Source organism: Emiliania huxleyi, assembly GCF_000372725.1.
Source record: "Emiliania huxleyi CCMP1516 chromosome Unknown EMIHUscaffold_182, whole genome shotgun sequence".
Lineage (NCBI taxonomy): Eukaryota > Haptophyta > Isochrysidales > Noelaerhabdaceae > Emiliania > Emiliania huxleyi.
This window is the reverse complement of record NW_005200763.1, coordinates 171091-194599: the sequence shown is the minus strand read 5'-3', so window position 1 is coordinate 194599 and position 23509 is coordinate 171091. Positions and strand designations below refer to the sequence as shown.

The 23509-nt window shown below is 68.6% G+C and overlaps 7 protein-coding genes across 7 annotated transcripts; 4 read left to right on the top strand and 3 right to left on the bottom strand.

Moving 5' to 3' along the window:
- The first annotated feature begins 4105 nt into the window (after positions 1-4105).
- Positions 4106-5535, top strand: EMIHUDRAFT_365294 (hypothetical protein). Its single transcript, XM_005783097.1, has 4 exons — positions 4106-4798; positions 4867-5442; positions 5465-5470; positions 5517-5535. The coding sequence occupies exons 1-2, from the start codon at positions 4131-4133 to the stop codon at positions 5324-5326; spliced, it is 1128 nt and encodes a 375-aa protein (XP_005783154.1). The 5' UTR covers positions 4106-4130; the 3' UTR covers positions 5327-5442; positions 5465-5470; positions 5517-5535.
- A 1643-nt stretch (positions 5536-7178) lies between these two features.
- On the top strand, positions 7179-8102 carry EMIHUDRAFT_365291 (hypothetical protein). Its single transcript, XM_005783096.1, has 2 exons — positions 7179-7877; positions 7957-8102. Exon 1 carries the CDS (start codon positions 7541-7543, stop codon positions 7793-7795), a length of 255 nt encoding a protein of 84 aa, XP_005783153.1. The 5' UTR covers positions 7179-7540; the 3' UTR covers positions 7796-7877; positions 7957-8102.
- A 419-nt stretch (positions 8103-8521) lies between these two features.
- EMIHUDRAFT_232533 (hypothetical protein) lies at positions 8522-9688 on the bottom strand (the record flags this gene model as incomplete). Its single annotated transcript, XM_005783095.1, has 5 exons — positions 8522-8566; positions 8639-9082; positions 9158-9253; positions 9334-9453; positions 9560-9688. 5 exons carry the CDS (start codon positions 9686-9688, stop codon positions 8522-8524), a joined length of 834 nt encoding a protein of 277 aa, XP_005783152.1.
- A 487-nt stretch (positions 9689-10175) lies between these two features.
- On the top strand, positions 10176-12601 carry EMIHUDRAFT_456485 (hypothetical protein; the record flags this gene model as incomplete). Its single annotated transcript, XM_005783094.1, has 8 exons — positions 10176-10829; positions 10965-10998; positions 11069-11303; positions 11518-11699; positions 11770-11828; positions 11923-11995; positions 12063-12216; positions 12286-12601. The coding sequence occupies 8 exons, from the start codon at positions 10176-10178 to the stop codon at positions 12599-12601; spliced, it is 1707 nt and encodes a 568-aa protein (XP_005783151.1).
- A 111-nt stretch (positions 12602-12712) lies between these two features.
- Positions 12713-15248, bottom strand: EMIHUDRAFT_442418 (hypothetical protein). The gene is made up of 4 exons (XM_005783093.1): positions 14715-15248; positions 13789-14650; positions 13646-13720; positions 12713-13571 (listed from the first exon to the last, which is right to left on the bottom strand). Exons 1-4 carry the CDS (start codon positions 15175-15177, stop codon positions 12875-12877), a joined length of 2097 nt encoding a protein of 698 aa, XP_005783150.1. The 5' UTR covers positions 15178-15248; the 3' UTR covers positions 12713-12874.
- Positions 15249-15579: 331 nt separating this feature from the next.
- EMIHUDRAFT_232530 (putative mitochondrial carrier protein) lies at positions 15580-17320 on the top strand (the record flags this gene model as incomplete). Its single annotated transcript, XM_005783092.1, has 8 exons — positions 15580-15645; positions 15845-15922; positions 16009-16116; positions 16201-16564; positions 16606-16760; positions 16832-16861; positions 17004-17054; positions 17180-17320. 8 exons carry the CDS (start codon positions 15580-15582, stop codon positions 17318-17320), a joined length of 993 nt encoding a protein of 330 aa, XP_005783149.1.
- Positions 17321-18200: 880 nt separating this feature from the next.
- EMIHUDRAFT_456483 (hypothetical protein) lies at positions 18201-23486 on the bottom strand (the record flags this gene model as incomplete). Its single annotated transcript, XM_005783091.1, has 7 exons — positions 18201-18515; positions 18586-18732; positions 18993-19071; positions 19223-19271; positions 20218-20358; positions 20437-20936; positions 22972-23486. 7 exons carry the CDS (start codon positions 23484-23486, stop codon positions 18201-18203), a joined length of 1746 nt encoding a protein of 581 aa, XP_005783148.1.
- Between the last annotated feature and the right edge of the window lie 23 nt (positions 23487-23509).

The window sequence follows — 23509 nt, the reverse complement described above, 5'->3', positions numbered from 1 at the left end:
GCCTCCAATCAGGCACTCTCACCACTGCACAGCCGCCCACGAGCGCCCGCAGCTGCACTGCTCAACGCTCAAGCTCAGGAGCCTCCCCTTGTTGTCGCAGCTTTGTGCAGTGCAGCGTGCGAGCAGCGCAGCGCCAGGCAGACCCGTGGCACGCCCGGGCGGCTGTGGGGCGGAGGCCCGCCGAGCGAGTGCGAGCCGCATCGGCGGCCATGTCTCCCGCAGCCGTGAGCGAGCGGTGCAAAGAGGCAGCGTCGCGCATGCTTTTCCGTAACGTTCTCCGGGTTCTAACACCCTCTCTTTTCCCTGGAAATTTCCGGAAACGCAAAGTGCTGGGGACCCTCTGTTTTCCTTTTTGTTTTCCGGAAAACTGGGTTGAGCCCAATGTGTGAATCGTACCCAACTCTGTCGAGCGGGAGCGCAGTCTCCCAGTCAGGCAGGGCTGGTGTCTTGTGAGCTTGTTTGTGTCTGTGTGTCGCTCGTGCGTCTCGTCATCATCTGTCTCGCGTCCACCCATACCGCGTTGGTGTCCAGTCCGAGCCTGGCTGTTCTTCACCTTCCTACCTAACTAACTAAACGGGTGGTAAAAAAAAGAGATGTTGGGCCTTCCTTAGGTCCGCCTCTCACACCCTCCCTGTCTGCGATGTGCGCTTATTGTTGCTTATCAACCTAGTGTTAGTGCCAGTGCGCGCCAGTCCCGTGCCTAGTAAGTAAGAGAGAAGAGCGTGTTCTGGTAAGTGTCGTGTGAGAGAGTTAGTTGTAAAAATTCTTATCAACCTACCTGTGTGAAGATGTTAGCTTCTTGTTTCTTGTCAACCTATCTGTGGGATGTGTGCTTCTTGTTTCTCATCAACCTACATGCATCTGTGAATGAACATAAAGAAACACAATAAAAAACTCCCCGCCCAAGTGCCCGCCGCCGCTCTAAACTGCTGCCGGGCGCCGCGCGTGCTCACTCGCCCAAACTGCGGCATGCTGGTCACGCTTGGGCTCAGCGTCACCCTAGCGAGTCTCGTTCCGGGCGCCACTGTCGAGAAGGGCTTTTGTGTCGTCAATCGCAAAGGTGTACCAGAGCTCGAGCGCGAGAGCTGCGAGGCTGGCTGCTCAGCCGAGCAGTGCGGAGAGTGCCGGTGCCGGGCGTGCGATGTGTGCAAGTGCGGCGCAGTGGACCCATTCACTGGAATGATGTTCTCTGACTTCGTGTGCGGCCACAAGGATATGATGGAGCACCGGTTCTACCTTGGCGAGGCAGGTGGTAGCCTTGCTGCGGCCCTCCTCTTTGCTACATGAACATTCTCCCTGCACGCTCGCCCTGCTCCATCGCCGTCGTGATGCTAACTGTTGCGTCCCTATCCGCCTAGACTCACCCGACGAGTGTGGCCGGCTGTGCGACACCTTCTACGCCAAGGGACCCGACGAGCTGCGCCGCGGCGGCCGCGTGCAGCTGGCGCAGCTCAAAGCCGAGTGCACGATGTGGACCCTCTCCGACCGCGCCTGCGTCGGCCACACCGACTACGGCCTAGTCGGTCCGCAAGACGTCAGTCGCACCGACCGCGGGATCTCCACTTGCGCGCCCGACGCGGCGGTCGAGGCAGCGCGGCAGCGGGTCGAGGAGCAGTCCCAGCGGCCGGCAATCTTTGCGATGGTGCACATCGCCGCATCGATCGCCCCCTCATGCTTCTCCATCGCCTCTTCACACGTCGATCTGTGAACAGGTTCACACCGTAGCGTCAATGGCGGTCACGCCCAGCCTCGCCGTGCGGCTGGCGCGCGCAAGGGCGCAGTTCTCGCAGACTCCGCACTTTTACCGCGTGGCACAGGTCAGCCGGACATGCCACTTCCCGGAGCGGCTCTCGAGTCTCTGCCGTTACTACCCCGGGTATGCCGAGCGGGAGGACGCCAAAGCAGCGGTAATGCTCGCGAGGGCGGTCGGCAACTCGAGCGTCTCGGTCGTGAGCGAGGCATTGCTCGAACGCCTCTTCCCTGGGGTGCTGGCGAAGGCGCACGAGATCCGATGGTCCGACACGCGGCAGCCCGTCTGGCTGGCCAACCTATGCGACTTGCCAGGTGTTCTTCTCGCAGTCACACCTGCCGCAACTATCCGTAGAGCCACTCGACTTATAGCCAGTGTGATCCCGCCAGGTATCCTATGGTACGTCACGCACCGGCGCAAGCTGCTCGAGCATGGCGTGCAGCAGGTGTGGATCCTTCAGCACGATATCGGCTGGACTGGCCAGCTGCCCTCCACCCTCTCGCTCTACTCGCCGCATCACGACTTGCTGTGCGAGGGGCTCGGCGAGGCTGCCGTAGCCGTTTGCAGACCATCTTGCCACTCCGAAACAGCCTCTGCACACACCGCCACGCTCTCATCGCCGTCAGCCCTCCGTCGAGCCAGAGGGAACCCTACTGATGACTGATGCAACTCATGCACTTGCAGGTGAGCCTCCCGCCGACTGGGCGCACAAGGACGAGGCCAACCACCCCATCGCCGCCGATGGCCGCTGGGGCTGCCTGCTGCCCGCCACCCGCTACAGCGTCCGGCTGCTGGACGACCAGGCAAGATGTTATCCGAGATTGTCTTAGATCATCCAAGACTGAGTGCGATTGTCTGAGGCGTCCGACCGAACCGGGCACGATCGCGGCGAGCGTGTCTTGTCTGCTGAAGGTGCGCGGCTTGCGCGAGGGCAAGGTGTCCTACTGCGAGATGCGCGCCGCGATGCAGTGCATCGGCGCGGACTGGCCTTGCCGGATGGCCGACGTGAGAGGGCACGGGGTGCTGGGAAGTTTCTCTTTCTACACGGCCATTGCGGAGGAGCAGCCACTCCAGCAGCCGCGCCAGCCTCGGAGCGGCTGTGTTCACGCACCCTTGTGTGAACAGGAGCAGCTCATCAACGCGACCAACCGTGTCTTGCGGTCGCTGCCGGCGACGCTTGCACCGACACCGGTCAGCCGGAGGCGCAAGCAGGGAAGGTCTCTCTTGGAGCGGCAGCCTCCTCGCTCGAAGGCGGCAAAGCCACACAGCGGGAAGAAGCGGTCGGCCGCCACCGTAGCCGCTGCCCCGGCGGCGGACGTGTGGTTGCAGGCGGAGCAATTCCCCGCCGCGACTGATGCTGTGAGGAGCGTTCGATCACCGCTTAGCTGTAACAGGTGGAGCCGTTCACCGGCCGCGACTTGCACCGCGCGCATGGAGTATTTGTCGCCGCTGCTGCCGACGCCAAGGAAGAGCGGTGCCGGCGACAGAATCGCAACGACAGGGGCGAGTACGGCCGCCTCTACCACCGCGTGATGGAGCCGGCGCTGCAGCGTGGGAGGTACGACGCGCCATCGCCCAAGGGATGCCTGAGGGCGCTTGCGGACGTGGGATGGGAGCAACTGCCAGCCGTTCGCCCTTTCGTGAGTCCAGACCTCACCTCACTTCAGGTTTGCTGATTGCCCGATGATCTGTCCGCCCGACTGGTCGGGCTTCAAAGAGATGGAGATCGCAAAGAAGACGGGCTGCGTCTTCAACTGCATCTACAACCCTTCCAACTTCTCAGACCCCGAGGGAAAGAAGCGGCAGGCGATCCCAACCGCGCGCCCGCGAGATGGAAGTGTGACACGATGCCACAAGCGTTACACGATTGAGGCATAGGCGGAGCTCGAGCGCGAGCTCTGGGCCAAGGAGGATCGGGGGCAGGCATCGACAAACGGGCGATGAGTGGGCGAAAAACATCGACATGCGATGGGCAGCCGCAGCGCATTTGTCTGAGAGGGCTTCTTTCCCTAGCTACGAGTACCTAGGTACAGTCGCGCTCCCAATACGTGCATCACTTTTGTGACGGTGTTACAATGTCGCCGCTCATGAAAGTAGACCCAAGTCCCAAGAGTTTATCGATCGATCGAGCTCTCCTCCGCAAGGTCCACATTCTGACTCCCACTCCGACCATTTGCCGCCAAGTCATGTCGCTCAGGTCCACTCTCGTTTCGAGCACTTACCAGGGCGGATTACACGAACGTTCTTCTTTCGAGTGTGTGTGCCACTCCGCGCCAGTCCGCGCCCTTGTCGTGCCAGTGTGCTGTGACCTCCGAGGAATTCTTCTTTCGTTTCGGCGCTCTCTGTCTCCTTGCAGCGCGCGCCGGCGACAAAGCCCACAATGGCCGACCATGGAGAGGCTGTGCGGCCGCGAGGCCCACGGCCTTCATCGCTGCGGCCGGACGAGCCGTCCTTCTCTGCGATCGAGGGCAGCAGCAGCAGCAGCGCCACGCTCGGGACCACTCCGACCACTCCCGGCTCCTCGGCGCGGTCACTGAGCACGGTCTTCACCGGGGCGTTCGCCCGTCTCGCCTCGCCGCGCAGCACGAGCCGCTTCTTTGGAGGGCACCAGTCCTCCGATCTCGACGACGAGCCGGAACCTCCTATCCGCCTCGGCGTCTTCACTTGGAACGTTGGCAACGCTCCTCCGGACGCGGCGCAGCTCTCGCTCTGGCTCGCCGAGGGCGGCGACGGGTTGGATGTGCTGGCGGTGGGCACGCAGGAGAACAAGTTCTCGACCAAGGACAAGGCGAAAGGCGCGAGCGCGGCCGCTCCCCACATCTCGCTCAACGGGCGCGAGAGCGACGGCGAGGATGAGACGGCGGAGGAGGCGTCGCTCTCTGCTGGGCCGGCGCGGAACTCGGCGGCGGACGCGGCGGACGCGGCGGTGCAGTCGATCCGCGGCGGCGGCCCGCACCGCGTGTGGGAGAAGATGATCCTCGCGCGGCTGGCGGGAGGAGGAGGAGGGAGGCAGTGGGTGGTGCTCAAGCACGCGTCGCTGCGCCAGATGCAGCTCGCTCCGTCGGTGCGCGCCCCGCTGGACCGGTTCCGCGCGTGACGCATCGCTGGTGGAGTAGGCACCTCGCCGTCTTCGTGCGCGCCGCGCTCCGCACCTCGGCCCACTCCGTCCGCTCCGCCGTCTCTGCCACCGGCCTGGGAGGCGTGGTCGGCAACAAGGGCGGACTGGCCATCTCCTTCCACCTCGGCACCACCTCGCTCGCCTTCGTCTCGTGCCACCTCGCGGCGCACGACCACAAGAACCGCGAGCGGAACGAGATGTGCAAGGAGATCCTCTCCGAGACGGCAAGATGCAGCCGAGATGCAGCCGAGATGCAGCCGAGACGAAGCCGAGACGCAGCCGAGATGCAGCCGAGACGCAGCCGAGATGCAGCCACGGTCTTGCCAGACTATCAAGCCGGAGACATCGAGATGGCGATGCTCGAGTCGAGATGCCGAGGGACGTGCGCGGTCTGCACACCTCGAGACGGCGGGCGGCGAGCAGAGGCCGGCCTGGTCCCACGCTCGACGCACCGCTGATTCCGCTCGCTAGGCCGGCGCCATCGGCGAGCAGAGGCGCGCCGCGCGGGGGAGGCTCGACGTCGCGTCGCAGTTCGACCACTGCTTCTGGTTCGGAGACCTCAACTACAGGGTCTCGGCCGGACGCTCGGCGAGCAGACCCGTGCGGGCGGCGTCTCTTCACACGCCCTGTCGTGAACAGGTCGACCTCAAGCTTGGCCAGCAGGCGGCCGGCCTGCCAGTGTCATTGGTTAAAATTGAGTGGCCAAGTCATGAGTTGAACTGGTGGCCAGCAGGCGGCCGGCTTGCCGGCCGAGGCGATCAAGGAGCACGAGGCCCACCACGCCGCCGTGCGAGACTTGGTGGAGGAGGAGGATTGGGAGGCAGCTGCGACGTCGGCGGGCCGGCCCCCTCTCCCCTCGCGGCGCCTCTCTTCACACCCGCCGCCGTGAACAGGCGCTGTGGGAGGCCGACCAGCTTCGCCACTCGCAGCGAGCGGGCGACGTGCTCGCTCGCTTCTCCGAGGGGCAGTACTCCTTCCCTCCGACCTTCAAGGTGCTGCGCCAGCGCGGCGCGCACTACAAGCAGCAGCGCATCCCCTCGTACTGCGACCGCATCCTCTGGCGATCAATGCCGGGACGAGGCTCCTCTGCCGTAACGCAGACCAGCCTCGCCGCCGTGCCGGGCGCCCTGCCCCCCGCCCGCACGCTCGCACCCGCTGCGAAGCCTCGCCAGTGCCGCTGCTGCGAGCAGGCGTCTCCACCTCGGACCACAAGCCCGTCTTCGCCACTTTCGAGGTGGCCGCTTCGGCGCGGCTGCACGGCGCCGCCGGCCCCAGAGTCGCGGCGCGGGGAGGGGAGCGCTTCACGGTGACCGGCGACTCATTTAGGCGCCGCCGGCTCGAGCCGCGCGCAGCACGAGGCGCAGCACGAGGCGCGTTGCGATGTCTTCCTCTCTGTCCCCTCTGCGACCCCTCCGCGGTCACCGCTACACTAGGCGACCGCAACCACGTGCGCCCGGCTCGGCTCCCTCTCCCTGCAAGGCATCATCCCCGCCGACCTGAGCGGCCGCAGCGACCCGTGCGTCCCACTCCCCCGCCCCACACCCTTGCGGCGGGGCACGCCCTGGACGCCTCGTGGACGTGTGGCTCGCAGGTACATCGCCTTCTTCACCAACCCGCCCGGCCTGCTCGGCGGGCCGGTCCCGACCTCCTCGGTCAAGAAGGGTGTCCTCGCGACGGGCGCACCCGGGGCGGGCGAGGGAGGTCAGCAAGGGGCGCGAGAGCCCAACTCCTCGACTCACTCCACTAGGGACCGCCGTGACCGGCGAGGCGAGGGCGTGGCGCGCCGTGATGGGCGGCTCGGTGCGCGGCCCGTCGGCTGGCTTCGGGGGCGAGGGCGCCGACGATACGTGCAGCTGGTGCGAGGCGGAGCTGCCTCTGCTGCGCTTCTCGTGCTCGCTCGCAGACTTGCGGCATGTCACGCTCATCCTGGCTGTCTTCGACCGCGACATCGGCTCGAAGGACGACCCGCTCGGCGCTGACCGGCGGTGCTGCTCACCCGAGCGAGGGGGGGAGGGTCGCCTCACCCCCCGCCCGTTCACAGGCACGGCAATGGTCCCTCTCTCGGAGCCCGTCGAGCGGTTGCTCCGCGCGGGGGGGGGCGCCGCCGGCCGCAGCAGCGGCGAAGCCTCCGGAGAAGGGCCGAGGCGTGGTGAGGGGGGCGGGGGCGACAGCAGCGGCAGCGGCGGGGCGCTCGCGGAGGCGCCTGGCGGCAGCATCGGCGCGCAGTCGCACTCGTGGCCGCGCAGCTCCGCGAGGGGAGCGTGGGGCCGCTGCAGCACGGGCGGCGAGGGTGTGGGCGGGCGGCTGGAGGTCTCTCAGCCGCTGGTGTGGAAGGGGACGACGCGCGGCACGGGGCAGCTGAGCTGCTCCCTGACCGTGGGGGCGGGCCTCTCCTTCGTCGCCGACGCGGTGCAGTCGGGCGCGGGGAGCCGCTCGTCGCACCTGTCGAACAACGTCTTCCTCTCCGTCCCGCTCAAGCTGCGCGCGCTGCGTGCCCTCGCCCCGCGAAAGGTCGGCCAACCTCACACCCCTCCCGTCTCTCCCCCGTCTCTCGCCTATACCTCGGCTGCGTCTCGCCCATCTCTCGCCCATCTCTCGCCCTCGCCCCATGCCAGGCCAAGGCGCTCACGCAGACGGCCTCCCGCCCGTCGCTGCTGCCGAGCCGCTCCTCCATGCCTCCACTCGCCTCGCCCGCCGCCTCCCGCCCGCCCGCCGCCTCGTGGGGCGGGATTGCGGAGTCGAGCTGGTCGGGCGGGTCCACCTCTGGCCGCACGACGGCCTCGTGGGCGAGCAGACTGACGAGTGCGAGCGCACCGCCCGGCGCCTCCCTCTCTGCCGGCGACAAGGCGCTGGCGGCGGCGGGCGTGCAGCTCCGGCCGCGCGTGCGGCCGCGGTCGCGATGGACATCGGCCCGCCTCACGCTGTGAATCGCGTCTCTATTCACACCGCACTGCTGTGAACAGGTCGCGGTGGAAGTCGATCCGCGTCAAGCTGAGCGCGAGCCGGAGGGTGAGCTAGCCGCGAGTCGCCGGCCGGGCGGACCTCGGTGATCCCTCGGCGGCGTGTCCGAGCTGCTTCTCGGCTGTAGGTGCGAGTCGGCTTGGTGAGCCGGGAATTCATCGGGCTCGAGGAGCCGCAGCAGCAGCAGGGTTTGGCCGAGACGGAGGACTTCTCAGTATGACGCGCGCCACCACATTAAATGCGCGCGTATACACTTTTTTCAGATATTCAGTGCTAAAAACCTGTGAGTAGCGCCCCGTCGTGTCCCCCCCGCCATCTGCCCGCCATTGGAAACAATACACCTCCCAATGAGGAATGAGCTCACTGTGACTCCCCGACTCTCTTGACGCTCGCATGTGATCACAGCGCTGAGATCGCTCCTCCTCGTCCAGCTCACCTCCCTCCTGAGTCCTGTCTGGATTGTCTATCGTGTTTGCTCTCCCTGGCTCTCTCGCTATATAGGTAGGACAAGAGGCCAGAACGGGCGGCACTCTACCCAAGGGACTGGTGCGCTGGAGAACCCGTCCCGACCACGACGGTCGATGACTTCCTCGACTCTTCCGCGCTTCCCTCTCTCCTCCTTCCCCTCGCACCTATCTCGCAATCCTGCTACCTGCTAGCACCCTGCTGAGCCCTCTGAGGCCTGAGCCCCCTCACCGACTCAGCAGTAGCAAGTCCTCAGCAGCTTCTGCCTCGGCCTGCGTCCCACGTGGGCGTGCTGGCATGCTCGCGGCCGCGGGAGGGAATGGCGCGACTTGGCAGATCGGCACCGGCGCCGGCGCCTCCAGCAGCATCACCGGAACCGGAGGCGCTGCCAGCACTGCTACAGCGGCCACTGGCGAAGCCGCCGCGACGACAGGCCGCTCCCGAGAGATGGCGGTCCCGCGCACAGTTGGAGGGACGGTCAATGCGGGTAGCATGGGCGGCGAGGCAGCCGCCGGCGAGGCGGCAGCGAAGGCGTAGCTGCCCTGCATAATGATGCCACAGGGCACAGCGAGCGGGAGTGCCAGCACCGGCACAGCCACTGCCAAGCTGGGATCCGAATCCTGCACGTCCGGCTCGGTGGTCGCGGGCGCTTGGGCGCTAGCCACTGCCAAGCTGGGATCCGAATCCTGCACGTCCGGCTCGGTGGTCGCGGGCGCTTGGGCGCTACCCACCAAGGGGGACGCCAGCACCGACGCCTCGAACGCTCTTATCCATTTCCTCAACTGGACCTATGGCGAAAAATGGGTTTCAGGAGGGGCGGAGCTTGGTGGGGCAATTTGGCAGGTGCGTCGCGCCGGCTCAACCTCGGGGAACTCGCGACAGGTGGGCTTGATTCGTTGTCCGCTCGGCCGCGAGAGTGCCAGCTTGACAAGCTTGATCTTAAACTCTGTATTGTAAGACTGACGTCGCCGCCGCTTCGTGGGCCGCTGCTGCAGCAGGGTCGAGCATCATGACTCGCACCTCATCCTGGGCGAGGAACTCGCCCAGGGGACCAGATGTTGGCGTCGCCGTTTTGATCGAGCTGCATGCACTGCATGGTTTCGTAGTCAAGCGTAAACGCCCAGGAGTTGGTGCCTGGGTGACTTGCTGATGAGAGCGCCTTCCAGGCGGGTAGTCGTGCCCCTCACCTAAGGTCATACGGCGGCGTCAGAGGGGGGGAGGGGCGCGAAGCGTGAACATGGAGGCAAGCAGGTGTTCGGCTGCACCTGGCCAAAGCCGGCGACCTCAAAGTTGTCGTTGCTTGTGCGGATCGTGAGAGGGACCGGATCGGCAGCAGCGCGGGCGGCAGCGGCCGGAGAGGCCGGAGAGCCGTCCGACGGAGCCCGGTCGTGCATCGGCGCGTCGGCCGTAGGGGCCGGGGGGGGCGGCGGCATCCATCGCTGCGGGTCGCTGCGGGCCGACGATTGTGGACTGATCCGTGATCGATCGTCGGCGGGCGGTGTTCAGCTGGGACGTTCTACGGTTAAAAGAGCGACGGCGCCGACACGAGAGACTTATAAGGGTAGATGGGGTTTACTTGTAGCTTGAGCAGAGCACTGGATAGGGTCGATTCCGCGTGGTACGGGACCCCTCGATCGTCTCGCTTCTTGTCAAAGGGAGATCCGGCCGGGGGCTCTGACTTCACAGCTGTCGACTACCTCCAGCCCCACAGCCTCGCCGACACCTCCGCCAGCCCCACAGCCTCGCCGACACCTCCGCCAGCCCCACAGCCTCGCCGACGGCGTCACCTACCGCCAGGATCACAGCCTCGCCGACACCTTCCGCCAGCCCTAGACGAAGGCAGCGCTACGGCCCTGGTAGCGAACATCGATTCGCGACCCAATGCAGACCAGCTGCCTGAGTGCCGCCGAGCGAGACGCAGCAGCGGCGGCGAACGCGCTGCAGGGCGCGCGCAAGCGGGCTGAGAGGTACGGCCGCAGACGCCTCCTCACCGCCTCCTCCCCTGCGGAGCCGGCGCTGCCGCCTGCCGAGTCGTCGTCGTCGCCGCGCCGGCTCTACTCTCCGCGCGACCGCGCTTTGCTGATCATCTACACGACAGTCGCCATTGACATGCTCGGCTCGGCGCTCACGGTCCCGGTAATGCCTTTTCTGGTAGAGGCGCTCGGCGGCGACGCCTCGAGCCTCGGCCTCCTCTTCTCCACCTTCGCCGTCGCTCAGATCGGGGCGGGGCTCTGGATGGGAGCCGCCTCCGATCGACTCGGCCGCAGACCCATCCTCCTCGTCTCGCTCGCTGGCTCCGCCGTGGGCATGCTGGGCTCTGCGCAGGCGCCAACCTTCCGCGCGCTGCTCGGCTGGCGCTTCCTGCTCGGCGCCTTCTCCGGCACCTCCGCCACCGCCAACGCGTACATCGCAGACATCACCGCGCCATCCGAGCGGCCCAAGCTCATGTCGTGGATCGGAGTCATCGCCTCGCTCTGCTTCATGTTTGGGCCTGGCGTCGGCACGCGCCTCTCCGAGAGCTGCGCGTGCGGGGCGGTCCCGCGCCTCTTCACACCAGCCACGCGGTGAACAGGCGCCGGCCTCTCCGAGCTCGACGTACCTCGCGTCCTTCCAGCCGGAAACCCTCTGTGACCAGCGTCCCTTCACAACCCGCGGGCCCCTGCACACCAGGTGCGCGCGCCCTTCTACGTCGGCGCCGCCGTCGGTGTCGCTCCGCTGCTCGTCGCCCTCCGCCCCTGCTCCGGACTTGGGTGACGGCTCGCTGCCATAAACAGGCTTCGCCGCGCTGCTCGTCGCCCTCTTCCAGCTGCCTCCGGCCGAGCAGTCGGGCGGCCTCGCCTCGCCGCCTCGCGCCGCCGCCCCGCCGAAAGGGGCGAGGCCGGCGCTTGCGCGGCGCGCGTCGTCCGAGCAGCAGCCGGAGGCGACGCGCTGGCGTGTGGTGGTGGTGGTTGGGCTGGGCTCCTTCCTCTCCAACACGGCCTCCTCCTGCCTGATGACGTGCCAAGCCTTGTGGCTCAAGGAGGCGAGCCCACGCCTCCACCACGCCGGCCTCTCCGGCCAGGCGGCTCTTCACACCGCCTGGCATGAACAGGTCTTCGGCTGGACCTCGCTCCACTTTGGTTTCGTCATGATGGCGACCTCTGTCCTCGGGCCTGCCCCTCTGCCCGCTCGCTTACCTCACGCCTGTGAGCAGCCGCCTTCACGCGGCGGCAAATGTGCCCAGGCTCACCCTTCGCACCCTCGCCTACGACTGGCTGCAGCGCAAGCTCGGCCTGATGCGCTGCGCTAGCTTCGGGGCACTGCTCTCGACGGCAGCCTACACTGGCTACTCGCTGGTGCGGCGGCCCGCAGGCTTCGAGTGGCGTTTCGCCCTCTTCGCCGCCTCGGCCGCGTGCGGCACCACGGGCAACGACCCCCCCCCACGTCCTCTCGCGGGTCGGACGAGGCGCCGCTCACTCCCGACGCTGCGCACCAGGCATGATCCTCACGAGCGGCTCCGTCGCGCCCTTCCTCTCGCGCCTCTCCTCCAAGGAGGCGAGATTCGCCGAGATTCCTTGAGATTGGCCCCGGGGCGGCAGTCGCCTCCGTCGGCTGCGAACGATGTCTCTACACGACATGCTGTGAACAGGCGATGGGCCGCGTGATGGCGGTCGCCTCTGTCACCGCCTCCGCCGGCCGCGTGATCGGTCCTCCGCTCTACGGTCGCAAGGGCGCGCTGGTGGTCGCCGCTACCCGGGCGCCGCTCGGACGCTGCTATCCTACCCTCAGGCCGGCTCTACGTTCTCGAGCAGCCGCTGCCCTACCGCGTCGCCGCCGCCTTTGCCGCCGCCGCCGCGGTGGGCTACGTGGTCGCGCAGCGGCTGTACGTGGTCGCGCGCTGCATTGCCAAGGGCGGGCGCCTGCACGCGGCACCGCCGCCACGGTTGGGGTTTCGCCCCGGCGGGCGACGAGCTGTGAAGAGCGCCTCTTCACGCCTCGACGGCGTGAACAGGTCCGCCCTCGCCCCGGCGGACGAGGCGGCGCTGGGCGAGCTGCAGGCGATGCTACGCGAGCTGCTGGTGGCGCGCGGCTACGCGATCGCGGCGTCGCGGCTCCAGCTGGCGGCGGCGCTCGAGGCGGCTTTCCCCGGCCTGTCTCCTGCCGCGGACCCGGAGGCGGTCGGCGGTCGCAAGGGCGTTGGCGCTTTCCGCGGGGAGGGGCGCGACCCGGAGGGGGCGGAGGAGGAGGAGGAGCCGCTCGAGGCGACCGTGCACCACTCCGCGGCGCACCACCACCACACGTGCGTGCACGAACGGGAGCGGGCGTGAGTTCACGAGAGTTGCGAGAGGCGAGAAGGAGAAAAAAAATGTTGGAGTTACCAGGCGGGAAATTTCTTTTGTGTACACGAGTCTCGGTGACGTAACCATGGTGCATGGACGTAACTCAGTATTGTTATTACACATGCCATACTACTCATCTCGCTCTCACAAGTCACATGCCAAAGTCGTCCGATAATCGAGATTGTGCGCACGTACGACCCAGGTGCACGCACGTATCTCGTATGTCACACAGCACACGCCCTGAGCCGTACTGCGTAATCATCAGACGACACACGCCGACATCCTCACGACGACAACATCCGCTCCTCCGGCTCCGCTTGTCGTTGTGGCGCCACGCGCGGCGGCGCCGCTCTGTTCGCCGCCCAAGCCTCCTCCGCCGCGATCCTCCTCCTTGTCTGGCTCGTCCCTCTTCGACTCCTCGCCCGCGCCGTCGCCCCGTCCCTCCTTGGCGTCCGACGGCCGGATCGAAGACACCGTCGACTCGCGCGCCGTCACCGCCGGCGACCCTCCCCCTCCCCACAGAAGGCCGAGCCCGGCGGCGGACAGGCGCGAGGAGAGCGCGGGGCGGCCGCCACCCCGCGTCGACCCGTGCCTCCGCGAGTGGCGGCGGCGCAGGATGGTGCGCACGAGGAGGTTGAAGGGCCCATGGTTGCCGAACGCCGCCTCGATCACCGCGAGCAGCCTCTGCCGGTCCTCGGTGCGTGCGCACTTTGCGTGCGTCACGTCAAAGGCATCGAACTTGTCGAGCACGCCTGCGAGCCCGCGCCGCCGGTCGAGGGGGAGCACGTCGATCCGGTCGAGTGTGCCACCCATCACCGTAAAAGTGAAGAGCTCCACCGCTGTCCACAGCCGCTCGGTGAAGGTTGGGCCCGCCAGCACGACTAGCCGCTTGCAGCCCGCCAGGTAGATGGGCAGGCACGGCAGCGAGGCGGCCGGGTTGGTCTGCTCTATGCATGCCTGGTCGAGGGAGCGGAGACGATCAGCATACTTCACCCTCAAGGAAGCGTGAGTGGGCGGCTTGCTGCTCGCGCCTTGTCGATGAAGACGAGCGGCTCGCGCCCGTGTTCCGCCTCGAACCCGGTCGCCCACCTCTGCAGCGCGGCGTACCTGCACACAGTCCAGAGGCGTGGACGAGGAGGGAGGGGTGGCAGCCCGCCTCCGCGCGCTGTTTTCACTTCTCCCCTCCGTCGTCGTGCCAGGAGTGGGAAACAAAGGCGTCGCAGCTGCCGAGCGGCAGCTTGACGGTGCGCGCGTGCAGCCCGCTGTCCTCGGAGGAGCCGAGATCGCTCGGCCCGATGGCGCTGATCGGCAGGCCACGGAATGTCTTGCGCGCCAGCCCCAGGGCGTGCGCCGCGTCGAGCCCTCCGAGGAGCGCCGCGATGACGGCCGCCTCGCGCTCCTCGCCGCCCGAGAAGAGCCGGCTGACACAGGCGGCAAAGGCGCGCCGCGTCGGCCGGCAGAGCAGCGCCGGCGAGACGAGGCCGTAGGTGGCGGCGAGCGGGAGGTGGAGTCCAACGGTCGACCAGCCGGGCGCGCCGCGCTGCGAGGCGACGGCGAAGGCGGCGAGGAAGGCGACGCCAGTCATCACAAAGACGAGCGAGACGGAGGTGTAGAAGGTCTCTGCCGCCTCGCGTGGCGCGACGGCGAAGTAGCCCTCCCCCTCCAGCAGATACGCGGCGCGAGGCCACCCCTCGAGCCACTCGGTGCACGGGATGGCTCCCCAGTCGCTGGCGGACGGCTTGCCGCCTCCGCACGACTCGCCGACGATGCGCATCTGCCGCTGCAACAGGACCGAGACGCGGGGCAGCGCACGCGTGCGGCTCGCGAGCAGCAGCGGCAGAGAGAGGGCGAGCAGCGCCCACATCGAGGCCGACAGCACGCCAAAGGTGAAGGCGAGCGGCCTCGATGTGGCGAGCCGCGGCGAGAGGGCGAAGAAGAGCGCAAGTCCAAGGCTGACCGACCCGCAGAGCGGCATCATCACGACTACGATGCGGTGGAGCTGGCTCCTCATCCGCCGAGGCAGCGCCGGGTCGAGGCCTAGGGAGCTTCCGACAGATTCAGGCCCAATCAACCGCGGCTGGAGAGGCGCTTGGGCTGAGACCGGCGAGCAGTGCGCACGACGGCGCAACCACCACCATCACCGCAAAGGGGAGGGTGAAGCGGGTGAGGAACTCGCGCGCGGTCGTGCGGCCCGGCGACGTGTCCTGGGCCGTGAAGCCCGCCATCGCGATCCCGAACCCGCCCAGCACGCAGCAGAGAAAGAGGGCGCGCACGAGGCTGTTGAAGCTGCGCCGAACGCGATTCTTGGCCTGTTGCGCCCGCACCAGAGCCGCCTCCGCCGCCTCGCGGCACGCGGCGCTCTGCGAGTCCTCCGGCTCAGCGACCGATCGCGAAGAGGCGACCGAGCGCTGGGCTCTGTGCCCTTCCGTGGCTGCGGCAGCCCGCTGCCGGGAGCGGTTGGTCCGCCTCACCAGGCAGCAGATTGCCGGCGTGGTGAGGCAGAGGCAGGCCGTGGCGGTGCCGAACGAGGCGAGGTAGAGCTCAGCAGACTCGCCAAGAGGCATTAGGCCAAGGTACTTCTCGAGGTTCTCGAGGTGGATTGGCCGCGTTGGGTAGCGAGGATTGGTGTGACGCGATCCACGCAGGCGTGCAAGGTACTTCAGCTGGCTGAAGATTTTTTATTACTCGTTATTTTTGTTGAGTATTGAGCGACCCACCTCGAGGGTTGCTCCTGACTCTGGCCTTTTCTGGGTCACGTAGCCACACCTCGCCTCCTTGGTGCGAGTGGCTGCCAGTTCGACTCTGGGGAGGATCGAACCATTAACAATTTTGCGCTCCTCTGAAAAAAGAAAGAAAACAGACGACCCAAGGGAGGGATGGCGCTCCTCCGCTGCTGTTCACCCGCCCCCGAATTCTTTCTCTTCTCCTTCGGCCTGCCGGCACTCGAACCTGGCTCCGCACGCGCGATGGCTGACTCGGGGTCGCAGTCCGGCACCTCCGACTCGGGCCGCCCATGGGAGGAGGAGCACGAGGTCCACTCGCCTCCCGCGCCGGAGGGACCGACAGCCGTCGACTGGGCCGTCAAGGCACCGGCGTCACCGCTCCTGCCACGTGTCCCCTCCCCACGTCCGCATCCCAAGCCATTGCTGCAGCTTTTGGCGTGGCAGCGAGGGTCTCGCCGCTGCAACCCTACGCGGCCTGCATCACACGCCTGCCACTCCCGCCGCTCAGGCCATCGCGGGGTCCATCTCGGGCGTCTTCTCGACGACGCTGTGCTCGCCGCTCGACGTGGCCAAGACACGCGCGCAGGTCGAGAGCGTCGCTACCGGGAAGAGCTCACACCGCTACGACGGCCCCCTGCTCTCTGCGGCCGCGGGTACGCGAGTCCCGGCTAGGCTGACAAACGGCGGCGCGTGGTAGGCGTGCTCTCTGCGCTGCGGCTGATCTACCGCGAGGAGGGCATACGCGGCTGGTACCACGGGCTCACGCCCTCCCTCTGCTCCGTCGGCATCTTTTGGGCGCGCTGCCTTCGAGCAGCCCGCTGTCGCCAGTCAGCGTCAACTGTTGACGGCCGTAGCTGCGAGCAGGCGTGCTACTTCCCGTGCTACGAGCACGCCAAGTCCGCGATCGCGCGCGGCAGCGGCGCGAGCGGCGAGTCGCCCGGCGTCCACCTCACTGCCGCGGGCCTCGCCGGGCTCGTGACGGACGTCATCACCAACCCGTTTTGGGTGGTGCGGACTCGGCTGACCACGCAGCACCTCTCGTCCGCCTCGCCGCAGTACCACTCGATGACGCACGCGATCCGGACCATCTACGCCGAGGAGGGCGGCCTCGCCTTCTTCGCGGGACTGCGCGCCTCGCTGCTCGGCCTCTCGCACATCATGATCCAGTTCCCGCTCTACGAGCGCTTCAAGCTCATGGGCGCGGGCGGGAGGGCCGGAGGGCACATCCGTGACACGTCCACACCACCTCCCGGGGCACATGCCCCGCAGGCGCGAGCTGGCGGGCGGACCGAAGGGGGAAGCAGGACGCGTCGGGCCCGGGCGTGTACGGCTCTGTCGAGCGCGGCCGCGGCTCGAGCAGCAGCCACGCCCCCGCCACGCCCGCCCTCGGCGAGGTGATTGTCGCGAGCGCGCTGTCGAAGCTGGTGCCGCCCCCCTCCGCCTGCCCGCCCGCCCGAGGCTTGCGCGGAGGGCGGTCTCTTCCCGGTGTGAACAGGTCGCCTCCACGCTCACGTACCCGCACGAGGTTGTGCGCGCGCGCCTGCAGTTCGACAAGGGCGGCAAGCTCTACGCCGGCACGCTGGACGCGATCCGCCAGACGGCGCCGGCGGCGTGGCCGCGCCGGGGCAGCGAGGGGCCTCCCGCGAGCCTTCTCGGACCCTCCCTAGGTCCAGTCCGACGGCGTCGCAGGGCTGTGGCACGGCTACCGCCTCAACATTGTGCGCACCATCCCGCAGTGCATCATCACCTTCACTGCGTACGAGACCGCCGCAAAGGCGCACCGAGGGCGCCGCGGCGGCGCATCCGGACCGCGTCTCTTCACAGCCTTTGGCCGTGAACTCAGGCGCTCACGGCCTACTTGCAGGGTGGCGACGCCGCACGCAGGCACGGCGAGGAAGCCGGCGCGCCGCCACGGAGCGTCTCTCGCCACCAGCGGTCGGAGAGCGAGGGGGTCCTCACGCGCACCAGGACCGAGAGCAGATGATGCTGTGTGTGTGTTGTCGCGTGTGGTATCTTTGTACCGTGTGCGTGAGCCGTGACTGTGTGATGTGTGTACTCTCTTGGGGAAGTCTTGTGTTCGCAGTCGCACCCGCCCTATCCCGTTTCCTCTTTCTCGCATCACGGGTCGCCAGAGGTCCTCAATGAACAAAGAGAGCAGAGCCCAGAGCGCGCGCGACGCGCGTTTGATCTCTACTGCCTATACAAAATACAACTACAACCACCCCTCACCGACACGTGTGTGCGGAGTGCGCGCGCGCAACGGCACAAGCGGGTCGCTCCAGGGATCTCCCCATTCCCCAACTCTCCCGCGCCTCGCTGCACGCCGGTCTGGCGAGACACGCAAGCTGGGACCGCGGGCGGGGCGGCGTGCGAGATGAGAGTCTCTCTCAGACAGAGAGCTAGCAGAGAGCATCGCAGCCACCGCCTCGCACTCGCGCTTGTGCGCGACTTGGCGACTGCGACGCACGCTCGGCTGGCATCGCCTACGTGCTAAGAGTCCAAACGCAAAATCGCCCCCCCCAGTGTGCGCCCGGAACTCGAGGAGATCAAGGCGCACACCGGGGGGGGCGACGCGAGAGAGAGAAGTGCTACTCCTAGGGTCAGTTTTACGGCTTGACCCAGGCCGCTCAATAAAAGACTGGTAACAACACACATCAAGATACAATCAATCAACTAGAGGAGAGCGACGGCGGGCTCTGCTACAGAGACCGCGCTCCCCTCCGAGAGGCCACAACCGCGCGCACAAGCCCTGTAAACCCCCCCCGCCCAGCAAGAGTGCATGCAATCATGTCACACAGTGCAGGCCTGTCCTCCGTCCGTCCTCAGTCGCAAGCCAGGCCCCATGTACCGGACACTGGAACCGGTCAGTGCACCCACACCTCGTCGTGGCCCGCGCCGTCCTGCTGGTGGCGGCGGCCGCCCTCGGCCAGCCACGGCGTCGCCGCCTCAACTTCGTTGTAGGCGGGCTGCTGCATGTCGAGGCTCGCGCGCGAGAATGCGTCGCGCGAGTTGCGCCGCTGCACCTCGGCCTGCCACTCGCGCTGCTCCGCCTGCTGCTCCGCCTCCCACCGGATGTTGGAGCCGCGGTCGTTGCTCTGCCGGCGCAAGCTCGCCAGCGCGTCGCGCCGGTACTGCCGGCCGCCCTGCAGCCAGTAGTCTTCGTACTCGGCGGTGGTCCGCTGCGGCGGCAGCTCGAGCCGCGCGCGCGAGAAGGCGTCGCGCGAGTTGCGCCGCCGCACCTGGCCAGACGAGGGCCGGGGTGGAGGGCCGGGGTGGAGGGCCGGCGAAGCCGAGGTGGAGCTGCGATCGAGCCGAGGCGCGGGGCCGCGCCTCCTCCTGCCACGCCGCCCTGCCCTGCGGGTCCTCGAGCTCGACGTAGTCGAGCTGCTCGGGCGCCTGCTCGCAGCCGGGCGGCGGTGAGGCGACATCGGCCTCACGCCGCGGTCGGGAGGTGCGAAGGTGCCTCGCGGTACGTCGTCTGGCCGTAGTTAGCCACCGACCGCCGCTGCGCCGGCCGCCCGACCAGCCCCGGCCTGCCGACTGTCTGGCCAACCCCGACGCCGAGCGGCCGCCCGTTCTGCAGCCGGCCGGAGATGCCGTCGCCCGAAGCAGACTGCCGGCCCGCCGCCCACCCGCCTCCTCCTCCTCCTCCGAACTGCGACTGGCTTCCGCGGCCCGGCTGCACCCCTCCGCGCGAGGGCTGCCAGTCGTCCCCTCGCCGGCCCGACGACATGCCTGCGGGCACGGGCAGGGAGGGGCACGGAGCTGGGGGCAGGGAGCTGAGGGCGGGGAGGTGGAGGGGCGAGGGGCGGCGAGGCGCGTCTCTCCGAGTGTGAGCCTCTCGCGCGGGGGTGCCGCGCCTCCTCCCCGTCCCGAAGACCCGAACCCGCCCTGCCCGCCCCGCTGGCCGCCGAAGCCGGGCGAGGAGCCAAAGCCTGCAGGAAGAGGCTCGACAAGGCTCAGGGAAGGGAGCGCCCGCAAAGCTCTGGGTGTCGCAACACGCCTCCGCGCGACTGCTGCTGCTGCCCGAAACCTCCCGCCGGCTGGCCGAAGCCTCCTCCCCCGCGCGATGGCGGAGCGGCGCCGCCAGGCCCTCCCCTCCCCGGCGGCCCTCCCCCTCGAGGCGGCGGCCCTACTCGCGACGCGACAGACGACGTGAGACGCGTCGCGGACGTGACCCTTCCCCCTGCGCGGAGCGGCGGCCCGCCTCCGCGGCCGGGCGGCCCTCCCCCAAAGCCGGGAGCGCCTCCGCCTCGCGGCGGCGGCGCCCCGCCTCCGCGCGAAACGCCGCCAAACCCGCCCGGCGCAGCGCCGCCAAACCCGCCCGGCGCAGCGCCGCCAACGGCCGGCGCGCCTGCGCGGCGGGAGACGCGAGGCGAGTGAGCGGCGCGGGTCGGGGGGAGGGGTGCGTGTGCGCAGCCGAGGCGAGGCGGACGGCTCGCCTCCGCGGCCAGGTGCTCCGAGGCCGCCGGGCGGCCCCCCCCTCCCGGGAGGACCTCCGCCCATCCCTCCGCCCATCCCTCCGCCCATCCCTCCGCCAATGCCAGGCGGCCCACCTGCGCGCGGTGGCGGGCCGCCGCCACCCATCCCGGGGGGGCCTCCTCCCATCCCGCCGCGAGGCGGGGGGCCGCCGCCGAGAGGGGGCATGCCAGGTCGAGAGGACTGGAAGCCCCCAGCGCCCGGCGGACCTCCTCCCATGCCTCCTCCCACGCCTCCTCCCACGCCTCCTCCCACGCCTCCTCCGGGTCGCGGGGGCATGCCTGCACCTGCAGACAGAATCGGCGGCGTGGGAGGCGTGTCACGGACGTGTGCGGCGGTGTCTTCTCTCAGCAGGGGTGTCTTGGCCGGGTGTCTTGGGGGTGTCTTGAAGTGGCCGCTCACCTCCCATCGGCCCTCCAGGTCGGGAGGAGGGGTTGCTGTTCCCGAAGCCCATGCCGCCCATCGGAGGCGGAGGGGCCATACCCGGCCGGGAGGGCTGGAAGCCACCGGGCGGGCCGCTGCCCGGAGGACCTCCACCCATCCCTGGCCTCGGAGGCAGCCCACCTCCCGGCCCGCCTCCAAGACCGCCTCCGGGCGGGGCAGGCATGCCCGGTCGGCCACCGGGCATGACGCCACCCCCCATCGGAGGCGGCATCCCCGGCCGCGCCATCGGCGGCGGCAGCCCGTTCATCGGCGGCGCCATACCTGGCCGCGCCATTGGTGGTGCCATCCCAAACGGAGGAGGCATCCCCGGCGGCGCCATGCCCATCGGCGGCGGCATCCCGCCCATCGGCGGCGGCATCCCGCCCATCGGCGGCGGCAGGCCCGGCCGCGGCATGGGCGGTGGAAGACCAAACGGCGGAGGCAACCCCGGAGGCGACATACCTCCCGGAGGCCGCGGAGCCATGGTCGGAGTGCCTCCGCTCGGCCCAAAGGCCGGCGCGGACTGGCGCGCGAGCCACGCCTGCTTGGCGGCGTCCTCCGCGGTCTGCATCTGGAGCAGGCCGCCGCGTGGGGGCCGCGGCAGCGCCAGCGGGCCGCAGGAGTGGGCCGGGCCAGCGGGGAGGAGCCCGACGAGCCCGAGCAGTAAGCCGACCCCCACCATTTGTGCGAAGCTTCCCCTAAACGCAATTGGGGAGAGAGAGGGGTGGGCGCAGACAGACAGGCAGGGAATGCCGCTCGTTTGAGCGCAGAGGCTCAGAGCCGGAGGGTGGCTGGCTCATGTAGGACTGTAAAGGACCAGAAAGGCACGACATCTAGGACATCGCGACAGACAAGACGCGCCGACTAAGGGACGTCCACGTGACACGATTGTGGCACAGAGGGTGTGATGCTGGAGTATCGACATTCATGGGGCACGGCGCAGGATGCGCCGTGCTAGTACACCGTGTGTAGCGTGTGTGAAGGGTAGCACAGGCGTCCGAATTCAGACGCCCCCCCCAGGACCGATGCTGAAGGCGTCGGGGATGTGCCGTAGATCGCGACGCCTGTGCGGGCAAGGCCGAAGGCGGCACGAGGAGGGGGTAGTTGACATTCGAGAGTCGCCCTTGACGGAGGCGAGGCGCGGCGCGGAGCCGGAGAAGGCGCGGGCGCGAGGGCGCAGGCCGGAGACGGCGCGGGCGCGAGGGCGCAGGCCGAGGTCGCCCTTGACGGAGGCGAGGCGCGGCGCGGAGCCGGAGAAGGCGCGGGCGCAGGGGCGCAGGCCGGAGACGGCGCGGGCGCGAGGGCGCAGGCCGAGGTCGCCCTTGACGGAGGCGAGGCGCGGCGCGGAGCCGGAGAAGGCGCGGGCGCGAGGGCGCAGGCCGAGGTCGCCCTTGACGGAGGCGAGGCGCGGCGCGGAGCCGGAGAAGGCGCGGGCGCAGGGGCGCAGGCCGGAGACGGCGCGGGCGCGAGGGCGCAGGCCGAGGTCGCCCTTGACGGAGGCGAGGCGCGGCGCGGAGCCGGAGAAGGCGCGGGCGCGAGGGCGCAGGCCGAGGTCGCCCTTGACGGAGGCGAGGCGCGGCGCGGAGCCGGAGAAGGCGCGGGCGCAGGGGCGCAGGCCGGAGACGGCGCGGGCGCGAGGGCGCAGGCCGAGGTCGCCCTTGACGGAGGCGAGGCGCGGCGCGGAGCCGGAGGTAAAGCTATGAAAGCTGAAGCGTGAGGCACTGGCTGTGCGATGTGAGTTGTCACTCTCGATGACGGAAGCGAGACTCGAGTACTCGACGGTGACGGCGGCGGCGACGGCGCTGGTGGCGGAGGCGCTGGCGGAGAGCTCGGCTACGGTGGAGGCGGCGGCAGGGCGCGCCCAGTCGTAGTCGAGGGCGGCGCAGGCATCTCGCGCGCTGGCCAGAAGAGCGCCGGCCGTGCGAGGCGAGGCAGCGCACTTGTCGGTGGCGACGCCTTGCTCGACGGTACAGCCGACGGCGACAGCTCTGGCGGCAGAGGCGCTGGCCGATCGCTCGGCTACGGCGGAGGCGGCAGAGCACGTCCGCTCGGAGTCGAGGGCGGCGCAGGCGTCTCGCGCGCTGGTCAGAAGAGCACCGGCCGTGCGAGGCGAGGTAACACGCTCGAAGACGAAGGCGAGACTCGGGTCCTCGACGGTACAGCTGACGGTGACGGCGCTGATGTAGCAAATTCTGAAAAGGTTCCACCAGAGCTTGCGTGTGGCGGCGGCGGCTGGCGCCTTGGCTGGGGCGGCTGTGACTGGCGCCTCGGCCTCGGTTTTGGGCAGAGGCCTCGGCTGGTTCCTTGGCCTTGTGGGCGGCGGCCTCGGCTGTCGCCTCGGCTCTCCGGGTAGTGGCCTCGGCTGTCGCCTCGTCCTCTTGTATGGCAGCCTCGGCTGGCGCCTCGGCAGCCAGGTCGGGGGCTGCGCCCCCTTCCCCCGGGCCCCCCCACGGTCGTCGCCCCGGAGGAGAGGTCTGACAGGAGGCGTCGGCGTCGGCCTGCAGCCGATGGCAGTAGTGAAGGAGGCAAGGGGCAGCTGACGGCAACGGAGCTGGGCGGCGACCGGTAGACTCGACCGAAGCAACCCCCCCAACACGAGATGGCCCGCATCGTCGGCACCCTCGCTTGGGACTGGGGCAGGGCGGGTGATTTGAAGTTGAAGTTGAGCTGCGCCGGGTCTCGGCGCCGGCGATGATGTTGTTGATGGACGGACCTGTGAGGACGGTTGTAAACCATCCGGGCTGCCTTCCGGGAGCGCCTGGCGGCCTTCCTGGAGGCTGTGCTGATGCAGAGGAGCTGGTGAGCGCAAAATGGCAGGCGCCGTTGATGGAGATCGTGTCTGGAAGCGGCTCTGCGGGGACTGGCACTGGTGTTGGTCCAGAAACAGCGACGGCGAGGATGACGGTGAGCAGGATGGTAAAAACGCAGAAGACTCCGGAGCCGAAAGCGACGCGAGTCTTGGCGCGAGCCACGCAGGCCGCAGAGAGAGCGCAAGCGGCGGTGAACCGCTCGCGAGCGCACACAACGAGCCGGCGGGCGGCAGTGAGAAAGTAGTGGACAAAGTCGACGGTGACGACAAAGATGGAGGTGGCGATGGAGAGGGCGAGCTGGATGATGGGCGGCGCTGAGCCGAAGATGGCGCGGGCGCAGGGGCGCAGGCCGGAGACGGCGCGGGCGCGAGGGCGCAGGCCGAGGTTGTCGTCGAGAGTGACGGGATCACCGGAGGAGTCGGTGATGGGATTGGTCATTTTTTCGCTGGGCGTGGCGGAGA

Bases quoted from the DNA above. Each gene is read 5' to 3' on its own strand.
- EMIHUDRAFT_365294 (XM_005783097.1), top strand. From the start codon at position 4,131: ATGGCCGACCATGGAGAGGCTGTGCGGCCGCGAGGCCCACGGCCTTCA. The intron at 4,799-4,866 runs GCAGCTCGCTCC...CTGGTGGAGTAG, and splicing joins CACGCGTCGCTGCGCCAGAT to GCACCTCGCCGTCTTCGTGC.
- EMIHUDRAFT_365291 (XM_005783096.1), top strand. From the start codon at position 7,541: ATGCCTCCACTCGCCTCGCCCGCCGCCTCCCGCCCGCCCGCCGCCTCG.
- EMIHUDRAFT_442418 (XM_005783093.1), bottom strand. From the start codon at position 15,177: ATGCCTCTTGGCGAGTCTGCTGAGCTCTACCTCGCCTCGTTCGGCACC. The intron at 14,651-14,714 runs GTCTCAGCCCAA...GAAGCTCCCTAG, and splicing joins GTCGTGCGCACTGCTCGCCG to GCCTCGACCCGGCGCTGCCT. The intron at 13,721-13,788 runs GTGAAAACAGCG...GACTGTGTGCAG, and splicing joins CACGACGACGGAGGGGAGAA to GTACGCCGCGCTGCAGAGGT.